At 37.3% G+C, this 14,606-nt stretch overlaps 5 protein-coding genes across 5 annotated transcripts; all 5 read right to left on the bottom strand.

The window, feature by feature from the left end:
- Positions 1 to 748: 748 nt before the first annotated feature.
- LOC137355379 (rhoptry surface protein CERLI2-like) lies at positions 749 to 1,617 on the bottom strand. The gene is made up of 2 exons (XM_068020372.1): positions 1,376 to 1,617; positions 749 to 947 (listed from the first exon to the last, which is right to left on the bottom strand). The coding sequence occupies exons 1-2, from the start codon at positions 1,615 to 1,617 to the stop codon at positions 749 to 751; spliced, it is 441 nt and encodes a 146-aa protein (XP_067876473.1).
- Positions 1,618 to 1,721: 104 nt separating this feature from the next.
- On the bottom strand, positions 1,722 to 4,672 carry LOC137355378 (rhoptry surface protein CERLI2-like). The gene is made up of 3 exons (XM_068020371.1): positions 4,562 to 4,672; positions 3,382 to 3,761; positions 1,722 to 1,845 (listed from the first exon to the last, which is right to left on the bottom strand). The coding sequence occupies exons 1-3, from the start codon at positions 4,670 to 4,672 to the stop codon at positions 1,722 to 1,724; spliced, it is 615 nt and encodes a 204-aa protein (XP_067876472.1).
- Positions 4,673 to 4,957: 285 nt separating this feature from the next.
- LOC137355377 (rhoptry surface protein CERLI2-like) lies at positions 4,958 to 5,826 on the bottom strand. The gene is made up of 2 exons (XM_068020370.1): positions 5,585 to 5,826; positions 4,958 to 5,156 (listed from the first exon to the last, which is right to left on the bottom strand). The coding sequence occupies exons 1-2, from the start codon at positions 5,824 to 5,826 to the stop codon at positions 4,958 to 4,960; spliced, it is 441 nt and encodes a 146-aa protein (XP_067876471.1).
- A 104-nt stretch (positions 5,827 to 5,930) lies between these two features.
- LOC137355376 (antistasin-like) lies at positions 5,931 to 11,190 on the bottom strand. The gene is made up of 4 exons (XM_068020369.1): positions 11,014 to 11,190; positions 9,171 to 9,528; positions 7,591 to 7,963; positions 5,931 to 6,054 (listed from the first exon to the last, which is right to left on the bottom strand). The coding sequence occupies exons 1-4, from the start codon at positions 11,188 to 11,190 to the stop codon at positions 5,931 to 5,933; spliced, it is 1,032 nt and encodes a 343-aa protein (XP_067876470.1).
- A 44-nt stretch (positions 11,191 to 11,234) lies between these two features.
- On the bottom strand, positions 11,235 to 13,152 carry LOC137355375 (keratin-associated protein 12-2-like). The gene is made up of 3 exons (XM_068020368.1): positions 12,911 to 13,152; positions 12,042 to 12,197; positions 11,235 to 11,493 (listed from the first exon to the last, which is right to left on the bottom strand). The coding sequence occupies exons 1-3, from the start codon at positions 13,150 to 13,152 to the stop codon at positions 11,235 to 11,237; spliced, it is 657 nt and encodes a 218-aa protein (XP_067876469.1).
- Positions 13,153 to 14,606: the final 1,454 nt, after the last annotated feature.

Raw genomic sequence — 14,606 nt, 5'->3', positions numbered from 1 at the left:
GAGCTGTCACACATCAAATTGTCACAATTCAAACTTTCACACTTCAAACTGTCACACTTCAAACTGTCACACATCAAACTGTCACTCTTCATACTGTCGCACTTCGAACTGTCACACATCAAATTGTCACACTTCATACTGTCACACTTCAAACTGTCACACATCACATTGTCACAATTCAAACTTTCACACTTCAAACTGTTACACATCAAATTGTCACATTCAAACTGTCACACTTCGAATTGTCACACTTCATACTGTCACTATTCAAACTGTCACACTTCAAACTGTCAGACTTCATAATACCACACATCAAACTGTCACACATCAAATTGTCACAATTCATACTTTCACACATCAAATTGTCACAATTCAAACCTTCACACTTCAAATTGTCACACTTCATACTGTCACAATTCAAACCGTCACACTTGAAATTGTCACAATTCAAACTGTCACACATCAAATTGTCACAATTCAAACCTTCACACTTCAAATTGTCACACTTCATACTGTCACACTTCAAACTGTCACACATCAAATTGTCACATTTCATACTGTCACACTTCAAATTGTCACACTTCATACTGTCACACTTCAAACTGTCACACATCACATTGTAACAATTCAAACAGTCACACTTCCAACTGTCACACATCAATTTGTCACAATTCAAACCATCACACTTCAAATTGTCACACTTCATACTGTCACACTTCAAACTGTCACACATCAAATTTTCACACTTCTAACTGTCACACATCAAATTGTCACTATTCAAACCATCACACTTCAAATTGTCACACTTCATACTGTCACACTTCAAACTGTCACACATCACATTGTCACAATTCAAACTGTCACACTTCCAACTGTCATACATCAAATTGTCACACTTCAAACTGTAACACTTCAAACTGTCACGCATTAAATTGTCAAACTTCAAACTGTCACACATCAAATTCTCAAACTTCAAACTGTAACACTTCAAACTGTCAGACATCACATTGTCACAATTCAAACTGTCACACTTCAAAATGTCACACATCAAATTGTCACAATTCAAACTGTCACACTTCAAACTGTCACACTTCAAACTGTCACACATCAAATTGTCACACATCAAATTGTCAAACTTCGAGCTGTCACACATCAAATTGTCACAATTCAAACTTTCACACTTCAAACTGTCACACTTCAAACTGTCACACATCAAACTGTCACTCTTCATACTGTCGCACTTCGAACTGTCACACATCAAATTGTCACACTTCATACTGTCACACTTCAAACTGTCACACATCACATTGTCACAATTCAAACTTTCACACTTCAAACTGTTACACATCAAATTGTCACATTCAAACTGTCACACTTCGAATTGTCACACTTCATACTGTCACAATTCAAACTGTCACACTTCAAACTGTCAGACTTCATAATACCACACATCAAACTGTCACACATCAAATTGTCACAATTCATACTTTCACACTTCAAACTGTCACACATCTCACTGTCACAATTCAAACTTTCGCACTTCAAACAGTCACACATCAAATTGTCACAATTCAAACTCTCACACTTCAAACTATCACACTTCAAACTGTCACCCATCAAATTGCCAAACTTCAAACTGTCACACATCAAATTGTCAAACTTCAAACTGTCACACTTTAAATTGTCACAATTCAAACCATCACACTTCAAACTGTCACACTTCAACTGTGACACTTCATACTGTCGCACTTCGAACTGTCACACATCAAATTGTCACACTTCATACTGTCACACTTCAAACTGTCACACATCACATTGTCACAATTCAAACTGTCACACTTCAAACTGTCACACATCAAATTGTCACATTCAAACTGTCACAATACAAATTGTCACTCATCAAATTGTCACAATTCATACTGTCATACTTCAAACTGTCACACATCAAATTGTCACATTCAAACTGTCACAATACAAATTGTCACTCATCAAATTGTCACACTTCATAGTGTCACACTTCAAACTGTCACACATCAAATTGTCACAATTCAAACTGTCACACTTCAAACTGTCACACTTCAAACTGTCACACTTCAAATTGTCACAGTTCAAACTGTCACAATTCAAACTGTAACATTTCAAATTGTCACAATTCAAACTGCCACACTTCAAACCGTCACAATTCAAACTGTCACATTTCACACTGTCACTCTTCAAACTGTCACACTTCAAACTGTCACACTTCATAATGTCACATTTCAAATTGTCACACTTCAAACTGTCACACGACAAACTGTCACACTTCATACTGTTACACTTCAAACTGTCACAAATCATATTGTCCCAATTGAAACTATCACACTTCAAACTGTCACACTTCAAACTGTCACACTTCAAGCTGTCACACATCAAATTGTCACAATTCAAACCATGACACTTCAAATTGTCACTCTTCATACTGTCACACTTCAAACTGTCACACATCAAATTGTCACACTTCATACTGTCACACTTCGAACTGTCACACATCAAAATGTCACACTTCATACTGTCACACTTCAAACTGTCACACATCAAATTGTCACAATTCAAATGGTCACACTTCAAACTGTCACACAACAAATTGTCACAATTCAAACTGTCACACTTCAAACTGTCACAGTTCAAACTGGCACACATCAAACTGTCACATATCAAAATGTCAAACTTCAACCTGTCACACATTAAATTGTCAAACTTCAAACTGTCACACTTCAAACTGTCACACTTATAACTGTTACACTTCAAATTGTCACACTTCAAACTGTCACACTTCAAAACGTCCGACCCCAAACTGTCACTCTTCAAACTGTCACATTTCCAATTGTCACACTTCAAACCGTCACACTTCAAACTGTCACAATTCAAACTGTCACACTTGCAATTGTCACAATTCAAACCGTCACACATCAAATTGTCACAATTCAAACTGTCACACTTCAAACTGTCACACTTCAAACTGTCACACATCAAATTGTCACACATCAAATTGTCAAACTTCGAGCTGTCACACATCAAATTGTCACAATTCAAACTTTCACACTTCAAACTGTCACACTTCAAACTGTCACACATCAAATTGTCACACTTCACATTGTCAAACTTCGAACTGTCACACATCAAATTGTCACACTTCATACTGTCACACTTCAAACGGTCACACATCACATTGTCACAGGTCAAACTGTCACTCTTCATACTGTCGCACTTCGAACTGTCACACATCAAATTGTCACACTTCATACTGTCACACTTCAAACTGTCACACATCACATTGTCACAATTCAAACTTTCACACTTCAAACTGTTACACATCAAATTGTCACATTCAAACTGTCACACTTCGAATTGTCACACTTCATACTGTCACAATTCAAACTGTCACACTTCAAACTGTCAGACTTCATAATACCACACATCAAACTGTCACACATCAAATTGTCACAATTCATACTGTCACACTTCAAACTGTCACACATCTCACTGTCACAATTCAAACTTTCGCACTTCAAACAGTCACACATCAAATTGTCACAATTCAAACACTCACACTTCAAACTATCACACTTCAAACTGTCACCCATCAAATTGCCAAACTTCAAACTGTCACACATCAAATTGTCAAACTTCAAACCGTCACACTTGAAATTGTCACAATTCAAACCATCACACTTCAAACTGTCACACTTCAACTGTGACACTTCATACTGTCGCACTTCGAACTGTCACACATCAAATTGTCACAATTCAAACTGTCACACTTCAAACTGTCACACTTCAAACTGTCACACTTCAAAACGTCCGACCCCAAACTGTCACTCTTCAAACTGTCACATTTCCAATTGTCACACTTCAAACCGTCACACTTCAAACTGTCACAATTCAAACTGTCACACTTGCAATTGTCACAATTCAAACCGTCACACATCAAATTGTCACAATTCAAACTGTCACACTTCAAACTGTCACACATCAAATTGTCACACATCAAATTGTCAAACTTCGAGCTGTCACACATCAAATTGTCACAATTCAAACTTTCACACTTCAAACTGTCACACATCAAATTGTCACACATCACATTGTCAAACTTCAAACTGTCACACTTCAAAATGTCACATTTCAAATTGTCACACTTCAAACTGTCACACTTCAAACCGTCACACTTCAAACTGTCACACTTCATACTGTTACACTTCAAACTGTCACAAATCATATTGTCACAATTGAAACTATCACACTTCAAACTGTCACATTTCAAACTGTCACACTTCAAACTGTCACACATCAAATTGTCACACTTCATACTGTCACACTTCAAACTGTCACACATCAAAATGTCACACTTCATACTGTCACACTTCAAACTGTCACACATCACATTGTCACAACTCAAGCTGTCACACTTCAAACTGTCACACAACAAATTGTCACAATTCAAACTGTCACACTTCAAACTGTCACAGTTCAAACTGGCACACTTCAAACTGTCACACTTCAAAACGTCCGACCCCAAACTGACACTCTTCAATCTGTCACATTTCCAAATGTCACACCTCAAACCGTCACACTTCATACTGTCACAATTCAAACCGTCACACTTGAAATTGTCACAATTCAAACTGTCACACATCAAATTGTCACAATTCAAACCTTCACACTTCAAATTGTCACACTTCATACTGTCACACTTCAAACTGTCACACATCAAATTGTCACATTTCATACTGTCACACTTCAAATTGTCACACTTCATACTGTCACACTTCAAACTGTCACACATCACATTGTAACAATTCAAACAGTCACACTTCCAACTGTCACACATCAATTTGTCACAATTCAAACCATCACACTTCAAATTGTCACACTTCATACTGTCGCACTTCAAACTGTCACACATCAAATTTTCACACTTCTAACTGTCACACATCAAATTGTCACTATTCAAACCATCACACTTCAAATTGTCACACTTCATACTGTCACACATCAAACTGTCACACATCACATTGTCACAATTCAAACTGTCACACTTCCAACTGTCATACATCAAATTGTCACACTTCAAACTGTAACACTTCAAACTGTCACGCATTAAATTGTCAAACTTCAAACTGTCACACATCAAATTCTCAAACTTCAAACTGTAACACTTCAAACTGTCAGACATCACATTGTCACAATTCAAACTGTCACACTTCAAAATGTCACACATCAAATTGTCACAATTCAAACTGTCACACTTCAAACTGTCACACTTCAAACTGTCACACATCAAATTGTCACACATCAAATTGTCAAACTTCGAGCTGTCACACATCAAATTGTCACAATTCAAACTTTCACACTTCAAACTGTCACACTTCAAACTGTCACACATCAAACTGTCACTCTTCATACTGTCGCACTTCGAACTGTCACACATCAAATTGTCACACTTCATACTGTCACACTTCAAACTGTCACACATCACATTGTCACAATTCAAACTTTCACACTTCAAACTGTTACACATCAAATTGTCACATTCAAACTGTCACACTTCGAATTGTCACACTTCATACTGTCACAATTCAAACTGTCACACTTCAAACTGTCAGACTTCATAATACCACACATCAAACTGTCACACATCAAATTGTCACAATTCATACTTTCACACTTCAAACTGTCACACATCTCACTGTCACAATTCAAACTTTCGCACTTCAAACAGTCACACATCAAATTGTCACAATTCAAACTCTCACACTTCAAACTATCACACTTCAAACTGTCACCCATCAAATTGCCAAACTTCAAACTGTCACACATCAAATTGTCAAACTTCAAACTGTCACACTTTAAATTGTCACAATTCAAACCATCACACTTCAAACTGTCACACTTCAACTGTGACACTTCATACTGTCGCACTTCGAACTGTCACACATCAAATTGTCACACTTCATACTGTCACACTTCAAACTGTCACACATCACATTGTCACAATTCAAACTGTCACACTTCAAACTGTCACACATCAAATTGTCACATTCAAACTGTCACAATACAAATTGTCACTCATCAAATTGTCACAATTCATACTGTCATACTTCAAACTGTCACACATCAAATTGTCACATTCAAACTGTCACAATACAAATTGTCACTCATCAAATTGTCACACTTCATAGTGTCACACTTCAAACTGTCACACATCAAATTGTCACAATTCAAACTGTCACACTTCAAACTGTCACACTTCAAACTGTCACACTTCAAATTGTCACAGTTCAAACTGTCACAATTCAAACTGTAACATTTCAAATTGTCACAATTCAAACTGCCACACTTCAAACCGTCACAATTCAAACTGTCACATTTCACACTGTCACTCTTCAAACTGTCACACTTCAAACTGTCACACTTCAAAATGTCACATTTCAAATTGTCACACTTCAAACTGTCACACGACAAACTGTCACACTTCATACTGTTACACTTCAAACTGTCACAAATCATATTGTCCCAATTGAAACTATCACACTTCAAACTGTCACACTTCAAACTGTCACACTTCAAGCTGTCACACATCAAATTGTCACAATTCAAACCATGACACTTCAAATTGTCACTCTTCATACTGTCACACTTCAAACTGTCACACATCAAATTGTCACACTTCATACTGTCACACTTCGAACTGTCACACATCAAAATGTCACACTTCATACTGTCACACTTCAAACTGTCACACATCAAATTGTCACAATTCAAATGGTCACACTTCAAACTGTCACACAACAAATTGTCACAATTCAAACTGTCACACTTCAAACTGTCACAGTTCAAACTGGCACACATCAAACTGTCACATATCAAAATGTCAAACTTCAACCTGTCACACATTAAATTGTCAAACTTCAAACTGTCACACTTCAAACTGTCACACTTATAACTGTTACACTTCAAATTGTCACACTTCAAACTGTCACACTTCAAAACGTCCGACCCCAAACTGTCACTCTTCAAACTGTCACATTTCCAATTGTCACACTTCAAACCGTCACACTTCAAACTGTCACAATTCAAACTGTCACACTTGCAATTGTCACAATTCAAACCGTCACACATCAAATTGTCACAATTCAAACTGTCACACTTCAAACTGTCACACTTCAAACTGTCACACATCAAATTGTCACACATCAAATTGTCAAACTTCGAGCTGTCACACATCAAATTGTCACAATTCAAACTTTCACACTTCAAACTGTCACACTTCAAACTGTCACACATCAAATTGTCACACTTCACATTGTCAAACTTCGAACTGTCACACATCAAATTGTCACACTTCATACTGTCACACTTCAAACGGTCACACATCACATTGTCACAGGTCAAACTGTCACTCTTCATACTGTCGCACTTCGAACTGTCACACATCAAATTGTCACACTTCATACTGTCACACTTCAAACTGTCACACATCACATTGTCACAATTCAAACTTTCACACTTCAAACTGTTACACATCAAATTGTCACATTCAAACTGTCACACTTCGAATTGTCACACTTCATACTGTCACAATTCAAACTGTCACACTTCAAACTGTCAGACTTCATAATACCACACATCAAACTGTCACACATCAAATTGTCACAATTCATACTGTCACACTTCAAACTGTCACACATCTCACTGTCACAATTCAAACTTTCGCACTTCAAACAGTCACACATCAAATTGTCACAATTCAAACACTCACACTTCAAACTATCACACTTCAAACTGTCACCCATCAAATTGCCAAACTTCAAACTGTCACACATCAAATTGTCAAACTTCAAACCGTCACACTTGAAATTGTCACAATTCAAACCATCACACTTCAAACTGTCACACTTCAACTGTGACACTTCATCCTGTCGCACTTCGAACTGTCACACATCAAATTGTCACAATTCAAACTGTCACACTTCAAACTGTCACACTTATAACTGTCACACTTCAAATTGTCACACTTCAAACTGTCACACTTCAAAACGTCCGACCCCAAACTGTCACTCTTCAAACTGTCACATTTCCAATTGTCACACTTCAAACCGTCACACTTCAAACTGTCACAATTCAAACTGTCACACTTGCAATTGTCACAATTCAAACCGTCACACATCAAATTGTCACAATTCAAACTGTCACACTTCAAACTGTCACACATCAAATTGTCACACTTCATACTGTCACACTTCAAACTGCCACACATCAAAATGTCACACTTCATACTGTCACACTTCAAACTGTCACACATCACATTGTCACAACTCAAGCTGTCACACTTCAAACTGTCACACAACAAATTGTCACAATTCAAACTGTCACACTTCAAACTGTCACAGTTCAAACTGGCACACATCAAACTGTCACATATCAAAATGTCAAACTTCAACCTGTCACACATTAAATTGTCAAACTTCAAACTGTCACACTTCAAACTGTCACACTTATAACTGTTACACTTCAAATTGTCACACTTCAAACTGTCACACTTCAAAACGTCCGACCCCAAACTGTCACTCTTCAAACTGTCACATTTCCAATTGTCACACTTCAAACCGTCACACTTCAAACTGTCACAATTCAAACTGTCACACTTGCAATTGTCACAATTCAAACCGTCACACATCAAATTGTCACAATTCAAACTGTCACACTTCAAACTGTCACACTTCAAACTGTCACACATCAAATTGTCACACATCAAATTGTCAAACTTCGAGCTGTCACACATCAAATTGTCACAATTCAAACTTTCACACTTCAAACTGTCACACTTCAAACTGTCACACATCAAATTGTCACACTTCACATTGTCAAACTTCGAACTGTCACACATCAAATTGTCACACTTCATACTGTCACACTTCAAACGGTCACACATCACATTGTCACAGGTCAAACTGTCACTCTTCATACTGTCGCACTTCGAACTGTCACACATCAAATTGTCACACTTCATACTGTCACACTTCAAACTGTCACACATCACATTGTCACAATTCAAACTTTCACACTTCAAACTGTTACACATCAAATTGTCACATTCAAACTGTCACACTTCGAATTGTCACACTTCATACTGTCACAATTCAAACTGTCACACTTCAAACTGTCAGACTTCATAATACCACACATCAAACTGTCACACATCAAATTGTCACAATTCATACTGTCACACTTCAAACTGTCACACATCTCACTGTCACAATTCAAACTTTCGCACTTCAAACAGTCACACATCAAATTGTCACAATTCAAACACTCACACTTCAAACTATCACACTTCAAACTGTCACCCATCAAATTGCCAAACTTCAAACTGTCACACATCAAATTGTCAAACTTCAAACCGTCACACTTGAAATTGTCACAATTCAAACCATCACACTTCAAACTGTCACACTTCAACTGTGACACTTCATCCTGTCGCACTTCGAACTGTCACACATCAAATTGTCACAATTCAAACTGTCACACTTCAAACTGTCACACTTATAACTGTCACACTTCAAATTGTCACACTTCAAACTGTCACACTTCAAAACGTCCGACCCCAAACTGTCACTCTTCAAACTGTCACATTTCCAATTGTCACACTTCAAACCGTCACACTTCAAACTGTCACAATTCAAACTGTCACACTTGCAATTGTCACAATTCAAACCGTCACACATCAAATTGTCACAATTCAAACTGTCACACTTCAAACTGTCACACATCAAATTGTCACACTTCATACTGTCACACTTCAAACTGTCACACATCAAAATGTCACACTTCATACTGTCACACTTCAAACTGTCACACATCACATTGTCACAACTCAAGCTGTCACACTTCAAACTGTCACACAACAAATTGTCACAATTCAAACTGTCACACTTCAAACTGTCACAGTTCAAACTGGCACACATCAAACTGTCACACATCAAAATGTCAAACTTCAAACTGTCACACATTAAATTGTCAAACTTCAAACTGTCACACTTCAAACTGTCACACTTATAACTGTCACACTTCAAATTGTCACACTTCAAACTGTCACACTTCAAAACGTCCGACCCCAAACTGACACTCTTCAAACTGTCACATTTCCAACTGTCACACATCAATTTGTCACAATTCAAACCTTCACACTTCAAATTGTCACACTTCATACTGTCACACTTCAAACTGTCACACATCAAATTGTCACATTTCATACTGTCACACTTCAAATTGTCACACTTCATACTGTCACACTTCAAACTGTCACACATCACATTGTAACAATTCAAACAGTCACACTTCCAACTGTCACACATCAATTTGTCACAATTCAAACCATCACACTTCAAATTGTCACACTTCATACTGTCACACTTCATACTGTCACACATCAAATTTTCACACTTCTAACTGTCACACATCAAATTGTCACTATTCAAACCATCACACTTCAAATTGTCACACTTCATACTGTCACACTTCAAACTGTCACACATCAAATTGTCACACTTCATACTGTCACACTTCAAACTGTCACACATCACATTGTCACAATTCAAACTGTCACACTTCCAACTGTCATACATCAAATTTTGTACACTTCAAACTGTAACACTTCAAACTGTCACGCATTAAATTGTCAATCTTCAAACTGTCACACATCAAATTCTCACACTTCAAACTGTAACACTTCAAACTGTCACACATCACATTGTCACAATTCAAACTGTCACACTTCAAAATGTCACACATCAAATTGTCACAATTCAAACTGTCACACTTCAAACTGTCACACTTCAAACTGTCACACATCAAATTGTCACACATCAAATTGTCAAACTTCGAGCTGTCACACATCAAATTGTCACAATTCAAACTTTCACACTTCAAACTGTCACACTTCAAACTGTCACACATCAAATTGTCACACATCACATTGTCAAACTTCGAACTGTCACACATCAAATTGTCACACTTCATACTGTCACACTTCAAACGGTCACACATCGCATTGTCACAGTTCAAACTGTCACTCTTCATACTGTCGCACTTCGAACTGTCACACATCAAATTGTCACACTTCATACTGTCACACTTCAAACTGTCACACATCTCACTGTCACAATTCAAACTTTCGCACTTCAAACAGTCACACATCAAATTGTCACATTCAAACTGTCACACTTCGAATTGTCACACTTCATACTGTCACAATTCAAACTGTCACACTTCAAACTGTCAGACTTCATAATGCCACACATCAAACTGTCACACATCAAATTGTCACAATTCATACTGTCACACTTCAAACTGTCACACATCTCACTGTCACAATTCAAACTTTCGCACTTCAAACAGTCACACATCAAATTGTCACAATTCAAACTCTCACACTTCAAACTATCACACTTCAAACTGTCACCCATCAAATTGCCAAACTTCAAACTGTCACACATCAAATTGTCAAACTTCAAACTGTCACACTTTAAATTGTCACAATTCAAACCATCACACTTCAAACTGTCACACTTCAACTGTCACACTTCATACTGTCGCACTTCAAACTGTCACACATCACATTGTCACAATTCAAACTGTCACACTTCAAACTGTCACACATCAAATTGTCACAATTCAAACTGTCACACTTCAAACTGTCACAATTCAAACTGTCACACTTCAAATTGTCACAGTTCAAACTGTCACAATTCAAACTGTAACATTTCAAATTGTCGCAATTCAAACTGCCACACTTCAAACTGTCACAATTCAAACTGTCACATTTCACACTGTCACTCTTCAAACTGTCACACTTCAAACTGTCACACTTCAAAATGTCACATTTCAAATTGTCACACTTCAAACTGTCACACTTCAAACTGTCACACGACAAACTGTCACACTTCATACTGTTACACTTCAAACTGTCACAAATCATATTGTCACAATTGAAACTATCACACTTCAAACTGTCACACTTCAAACTGTCACACTTCAAGCTGTCACACATCAAATTGTCACAATTCAAACCATGACACTTCAAATTCTCACTCTTCATACTGTCACACTTCAAACTGTCACACATCAAATTGTCACACTTCATACTGTCACACTTCGAACTGTCACACATCAAAATGTCACACTTCATACTGTCACACTTCAAACTGTCACACATCAAATTGTCACAATTCAAATGGTCACACTTCAACCTGTCACACATTAAATTGTCAAACTTCAAACTGTCACACTTAAAACTGTCACACTTATAACTGTCACACTTCAAATTGTCACACTTCAAACTGTCACACTTCAAAACGTCCGACCCCAAACTGTCACTCTTCAAACTGTCACGTTTCCAATTGTCACACTTCAAACCGTCACACTTCAAACTGTCACAATTCAAACTGTCACACTTGCAATTGTCACAATTCAAACCGTCACACATCAAATTGTCACAATTCAAACTGTCACACTTCAAACTGTCACTCTTCAAACTGTCACACATCAAATTGTCACACATCAAATTGTCAAACCTCGAGCTGTCACACATCAAATTGTCACAATTCAAACTTTCACACTTCAAACTGTCACACTTCAAACTGTCACACATCAAATTGTCACACATCACATTGTCAAACTTCGAACTGTCACACATCAAATTGTCACACTTCATACTGTCACACTTCAAACGGTCACACATCACATTGTCACAGTTCAAACTGTCACTCTTCATACTGTCGCACATCGAACTGTCACACATCAAATTGTCACACTTCATACTGTCACACTTCAAACTGTTACACATCAAATTGTCACATTCAAACTGTCACACTTCGAATTGTCACACTTCATACTGTCACAATTCAAACTGTCACACTTCAAACTGTCAGACTTCATAATGCCACACATCAAACTGTCACACATCAAATTGTCACAATTCATACTGTCACACTTCAAACTGTCACACATCTCACTGTCACAATTCAAACTTTCGCACTTCAAACAGTCACACATCAAATTGTCACAATTCAAACTCTCACACTTAAAACTATCACACTTCAAACTGTCACCCATCAAATTGCCAAACTTCAAACTGTCACACATCAAATTGTCAAACTTCAAACCGTCACACTTGAAATTGTCACAATTCAAACCATCACACTTCAAACTGTCACACTTCAACTGTGACGCTTCATCCTGTCGCACTTCGAACTGTCACACATCAAATTGTCACACTTCATACTGTCACAATTCAAACTGTCACACATCACATTGTCACAATTCAAACTGTCACACTTCAAACTGTCACACATCAAATTGTCACATTCAAACTGTCACAATACAAATTGTCACTCATCAAATTGTCACACTTCATACTGTCACACTTCAAACTGTCACACATCAAATTGTCACAATTCAAACTGTCACACTTCAAACTGTCACACATCAAATTGTCACAATTCAAACTGTCACACTTCAAACTGTCACACTTCAAACTGTCACACTTCAAACTGTCACACTTCAAATTGTCACAGTTCAAACTGTCACAATTCAGACTGTAACATTTCAAATTGTCACAATTCAAACTGTCACACTTCAAACTGTCGCACTTCGAACTGTCACACATCAAATTGTCAGACTTCACACTGTCACACTTCAAACTGTCACACATCACATTGTCACAATTCAAACTGTCACACTTCAAACTGTCACACATCAAATTGTCACATTCAAACTGTCACAATACAAATTGTCACTCATCAAATTGTCACACTTTTTACTGTCACACTTCAAACTGTCACACATCAAATTGTCACAATTCAAACTGTCACTCTTCAAACTGTCACACATCAAATTGTCACAATTCAAACTGTCACACTTCAAACTGTCACACTTCAAACTGTCACACTTCAAATTCTCACAGTTCAAACTGTCACAATTCAAACTGTAACACTTCAAACTGTCACACTTCAAACTGTCACACTTCATACCGTTACACTTCAAACTGTCACAAATCATATTGTCACTATTGAAACTATCACACTTCAAACTGTCACATTTCAAACTGTCACACTTCAAACTGTCACACATCAAATTGTCACACTTCATACTGTCACACTTCAAACTGTCACACATCAAAATGTCACACTTCATACTGTCACACTTCAAACTGTCACACTTCAAACTGTCACAGTTCAAACTGGCACACATCAAACTGTCACACATCAAAATGTCAAACTTCAAACTGTCACACATTAAATTGTCAAACTTCAAACTGTCACACTTCAAACTGTCACACTTATAACTGTCACACTTCAAATTGTCACACTTCAAACTGTCACACTTCAAAACGTCCGACCCCAAACTGACACTCTTCAAACTGTCACATTTCCAAATGTCACACCTCAAACTGTCACACTTCATACTGTCACAATTCAAACTGTCACACTTGAAATTGTCACAATTCAAACTGTCACACATCAAATTGTCACAATTCAAACCTTCACACTTCAAATTGTCACACTTCA

The sequence above is a fragment of the Heterodontus francisci genome, chromosome 42 (assembly GCF_036365525.1).
Source record: "Heterodontus francisci isolate sHetFra1 chromosome 42, sHetFra1.hap1, whole genome shotgun sequence".
NCBI lineage: Eukaryota > Metazoa > Chordata > Chondrichthyes > Heterodontiformes > Heterodontidae > Heterodontus > Heterodontus francisci.
This window is presented reverse-complemented; position numbering and strand designations above follow the sequence as displayed.